This window comes from Vicia villosa, linkage group LG6, assembly GCF_029867415.1.
Source record: "Vicia villosa cultivar HV-30 ecotype Madison, WI linkage group LG6, Vvil1.0, whole genome shotgun sequence".
Lineage (NCBI taxonomy): Eukaryota > Viridiplantae > Streptophyta > Magnoliopsida > Fabales > Fabaceae > Vicia > Vicia villosa.
Window position 1 is genome coordinate 125,931,714 of NC_081185.1, and position 5,378 is coordinate 125,937,091.

General features: G+C 31.9%; 1 protein-coding gene across 1 annotated transcript; it reads left to right on the plus strand.

Moving 5' to 3' along the window:
* The first annotated feature begins 2,881 nt into the window (after window positions 1-2,881).
* Window positions 2,882-5,028, plus strand: LOC131612296 (NAC domain-containing protein 87-like). The gene is made up of 3 exons (XM_058884100.1): window positions 2,882-3,210; window positions 3,327-3,610; window positions 3,975-5,028. Exons 1-3 carry the CDS (start codon window positions 3,021-3,023, stop codon window positions 4,653-4,655), a joined length of 1,155 nt encoding a protein of 384 aa, XP_058740083.1. The 5' UTR covers window positions 2,882-3,020; the 3' UTR covers window positions 4,656-5,028.
* The last annotated feature ends 350 nt before the right edge of the window (window positions 5,029-5,378 follow it).

Sequence of the window (5,378 nt, forward strand, 5' to 3'; positions counted from 1 at the left end):
GATTGAGATGGAAGAATGCAACTCGACTTCGACACCTGCAGAACCAAAACTACAACTGTCGAAGGAATCTGATAAAGATGATGTCGACCTAACCCAGTACAGAAGACTTATTGGGTCATTACGATACCTTTGTCACACAAGGCCTGGTCTAGCATGCAGTGTGGGTATGGTGAGTAGACTCATGCAGAAGCCAAAGGTATAACATCTAGCAGCGACAAAGAGGATACTGAGGTATCTGAAATAAACTCTCGACTATGACATTTTGTTTCCTGCAGCTGATAAGGAAAAATAATTCAAGTTAGTGAGTTACACTTATTCAAGTTAGTGTAGTGATGTTGAGGGTCGAAAATCCACAGCAGGTTATGTGCTTATGCTAGGTGGAGCACCAACTTCTTGGACTTCGAGAAAAGAACAATTAGCGGCATTATCGTCATGTGAAGCAGAGTACATAGTTGCTTCTCTTTGCACATGTCAAGCAACATGGATGGTGAATCTGGTCGAAGAGATTACAGCAGAATATCATGGAGCAATTACCACGAAGATCGACAACATGTCAGCTATCAATCTAGCGAAGAACATGATAGCACATGACAGAAGCAAGCACATCAGAATAGGGTTCCATTATCTTCGAGAGCAGGTAGCTAAAGGGAAGATGAATCTAGAACACTGCAAAACTAAGAATCAGATTGCAAACATCATGACAAAGGGCGTGCAGATCAAAATATTCAGAACACTGATGAATGTAGATAGTTTAGACACAATGAATTATGTGGTGTGTTAAATTGTAATTACTTGTGTCGAAATAGTCTAGCCTAGTGTGTCTCAAAATGTCGAAGGACTTGCCTCGACTGGTATTTCGACTTAGGCTTAATTTTGTAGTGTTAGCAGAATTAGGTATTTTTGGCTTTTATGTTTTGGGCCTTTGACTTGGGGAGAAAGTAAACCTAAAACTATAAACAGAGGGAGTAACCTCTATTTTGTAATAAGTTGAGTATTAACAGAATTTGCAGTTGCAAGTGAATAAGAGATTTTCCACAGTTTGTGGGCAGAAACACACTCTATAGAAAATCATCATCTTCTTTCTTTTAAATTTTTCGTAAACCCTAATCCTTTGCTTTTCAAATTTTCTTTCTTGTTTTCTTCATTGTCATTGTGTAGCGATGAGGAATTACTCAAGGGTTTGAGTTTAATTCCAACATACTAGCTAAAAATAGAAAATAAACTTTATTAAAATAATATACATATAAAAAAAAATCAAAAACTCCAATTATTTTGAGGAAAATATATATATTACCAAAAAAAAATTGGAATTAATGGAGTACTATAAATTTTTAAAATAAAGTTATTTAAATTTGTCACAAAGCTTATAGTCAATTTTCATATATATTCAATGTAAAAAAAAATCTATTAAAAGAACTACTAGTCCTAGCACCACAAACAAAAATTACTCCAATATCAATATAATTAAAAAAAATTATTATCCCTCTTAAAAACTTGTTCAATGAGAGTAAAACGATTGTTAAAAAATAAAATCTAAGAACACAAGTGTGCTAGGAACAAAAAATGCACATCATTGCCGGCTAAAAATGAAAGAATGCAAATAAAAGCTCTTGGAAGTTTCACATTATATATCTTTTTTTACTGCACATTCTCTTGACTATATGTGTGAAAGCCTCTAGATTCTCTCCAACAGCCACTTTTTTTCTATCTCCATTTGTACTTAGAATTATTATCACTATATAAATTCCTTTTTAAATATATTATTTTAAAATATTCAAAAATATTAAATATATCACTCTACATTATAGCCATAATTTTTCAATGAGTTAGGAAGCAAAAATATATACTTATGTTATATTATAATATAATATATGATAGAAAGCAGCTGAGCTAGCCAAGCTAGCCACCAACTGAAACAACCACCACCCACCTATAAAGCTGCTGTTATATGTACACAAAAATCAAATTCAACTATATGACTCCAGCAGTAATAGTAGCAAAATTAGCAACATCAACTATACATATATACACATGTTTTAATTAATACTACAGTATAAAAACTTGAAAATAAAACCCAGAGAGTGAAAATAAATATATTTAATATAATTATTTTCCTTGTTCAAATTTCAACGTATTTGAACAGAGAAGGTGGTGAATGAATATCAAGAGAGAAACAGGTGATTGAAAAATTGTTAGGTTGAAGCTGCTATAGTAGCGGATAAAGTTGTTACACATTAATTTATTTTTATTATAACAAAAAGTAGGGGGTGGAGCTATACAAAGTGGGCCCCACTTAAACTTTGAATTTAAAAAAATATATATATTTTTACCATTTCTTTTTTCATCATCACGTTCCTTTTCAAAGGGGTAGATATAGCCAAGAAACCACCCATATACATCATACGTCATAAACCAATCAAATACACGTATATTAAAACAAAAACAAATATATAATATTATAAAAAATTTACATAATTTTTTTATAAAAAAGATTAAAACAAAACAAATATATAATATTATAAAAAATTTACACAATTTTTTTAAAAAAAATTAATATCTATTATGACCGAGTAATCTAAGACAATCAATCTTGTTGTTTATTGCCGAAGCTCCATTTAAAATCAGAACAAAACTCTACATGAATTTGACTTAACACAAAAATTGTTCACATCTAACGAAATTAGAATATATAATCTTGAGAGGAGTACACTCTCACGACACAAGCGGATCAAAGTTACACAATATTATTTTATAAAAAATAAATAATATAATATAAAATTGTAGGCTTCCATTGTAAGTTGCCTTGCACACCACGGATCTTATACAGCGTGTATGAACTGTGTGTTTAACGCGCCTCTATATAAACTCGTCATCTTCATTTTATTCTACTTTCTAAAATTTCTTCTTCTATTGAATCGATCAATCTCTTTCTTTTTTTCATCACTCTCTATATATTCTTTTTTTCGTTGTCAAGGATTTTTATCTTGAAAATCTTGAATTCTGTGTGATAGTTTTTGACTATGGAAGAACCAATTGTTGTCAACAAAGGTGAAGATCAAGTTCTGGATTTGCCTCCAGGATTCAGATTCCACCCAACCGATGCTGAGATAATAGTTTGTTATCTCACAGAAAAAGTGAAGAACAGCAAATTCAGTGCAACTGCTATCGGTGAAGCTGATTTGAACAAGTGTGAGCCTTGGGATTTACCAAGTAAGTTTCATTTATTTATTTCTTCTTTCTGTTTTATGAACCTTTTATGATGTCATAAATAGTTATTGATGTTGATGTTGTTGCTAACCTCCATGTGATGAAATGATTGAATGCAGAGAAAGCAAAGATGGGAGAGAAGGAATGGTACTTTTTTTGTCAGAAGGATAGAAAATATCCAACTGGGATGAGAACTAATAGAGCAACGGAATCTGGTTACTGGAAAGCTACTGGTAAGGATAAAGAGATTTTTTACAAAGGAAAGGGTAACCTTGTTGGAATGAAGAAGACTCTTGTGTTCTATAGAGGAAGAGCTCCCAAAGGGGAGAAAACTAATTGGGTTATGCATGAATTCAGATTAGAAGGCAAATTCGCAACTCAGAATCTCCCTAAAGCTGAAAAGGTAATAAACAATCAATAATCAATGAACTCTGATCATCTACTACTGTTTTATGTTGCGTCTGAAAGAGTTTTACTGTCAGATACACCATAAAACAGTCTTACAGAATCGAACGATTAATGATTCTTTCTATTTTATTTTACGTTTCTTGATTTTGAGGATTTATATAGATTGAATTCAATCATGATATTTTCTCATTTTCTGTCCATCTTTAATTTGCACCTTTACTACTTTTTAGAAAAAGTGACTACTTTTTTTGTGTTAGTTTGAGAGTTTCTTTCAATATAGATTACTTTAAATGATTGTATGGTTTTTTTTGTTATCAATTTTGATGAAACTAAAGTTTTGTTTTATTGTTTTTGTATAGGATGAATGGGTTGTGTCAAGGGTATTTCACAAGAACACAGATGTGAAGAAGCCTCAAATTTCTGGACTTTTAAGGATAAACTCAATTGGTCATCATGATGATCTTTTAGATTATTCTTCACTTCCACCTCTCATGGATCCTTCATACACAAACGATGATTACAAGGGAATTAGTGTTTCTAATCAACAAATTCCATCATCAACTAAATCACAATCAGACGGCTATTATCTTCCAAGCTTCGCCATCAACAATCAACAACAACTAATCAAGCCAGAAGATAATTACAACAGAATAATAAACTATGATCTTCATGAAATGAATCCAACCATGATGAACTACACTTCAAATTCACACCAATCCAATCTCAACAACCCGATCGGAAACACACTCTCGCAGTCGCAACCACAGCTCCGAATCCAAAATCCAAACATGAACTACTTCATGTATCAAAATAGGATGATGCAAGGTTCCATTCCCATTCCGACATTCGGAAACAACAATGAGTGCAAAATGGAACAATTCTCTTCAAATCAATCACAAGATACCGGTCTCAGCAACGACACATCATCGGCCGTATCAAAACAAGATATGGGAAGAAATAGGGCATCATTGTATGATGATCTTGAAGGTCCTTCCTCAGTTGCACCTCTCTCAGATTTGGAAGGTTTTTGGGACTATTGAAGATGAAGAGTTAATCTCAAAAATGAAGATATAGCTAGTTTGCGATCCATAGTTTTTTATCTTGGGATCATAAGCATCATAGATATATAGTAGTTGCATATCATATATATGTTCTTGCTTGTTTTTATTATAAACATACTGATTTATTTATATTTATATTTATATTATAAACATATGATACATTATTACTATTAGGCATTATTACACAGGAAAGTTCTTGGATATACATATACTGTATAGATTTATGATAATATCCAAGACTTTTCAGTGTTAACTAGTAGTTTATAATAATTATTATTATTCATAGATTTTATCGAGATCAGGACTTGAAAAATCATGTACATCTATATTCTTTTGTTATATTGATGGGTTTGTTTTATTCATTTATTTGGATTTTGTTATTATTATTTTTTGGATCAGAATTTTCTCTGCAACAAATTATAATAATCTTGATGAATCCTTCATGTGTTCTTGTATATATTCCTGGTGCATATTTTATGTGTGTAATTCTTTGCTGGCGAATATATTAATCTTTATGTGACAACCCATCAAGAGTGGGAAGCATTAATTCTCAAGAAAATAGTGCATTATTTTTTTTCCATTTTTCAACTTGGTATTTAAAGCTTGGTTACCTAGCTAGTGCCTCCCAGCATGGCAAGGCTGTTGCTTAATTCCTTTGAGAATTTCTAGTACACCATGATAGACATTATATGCTTCAGCACT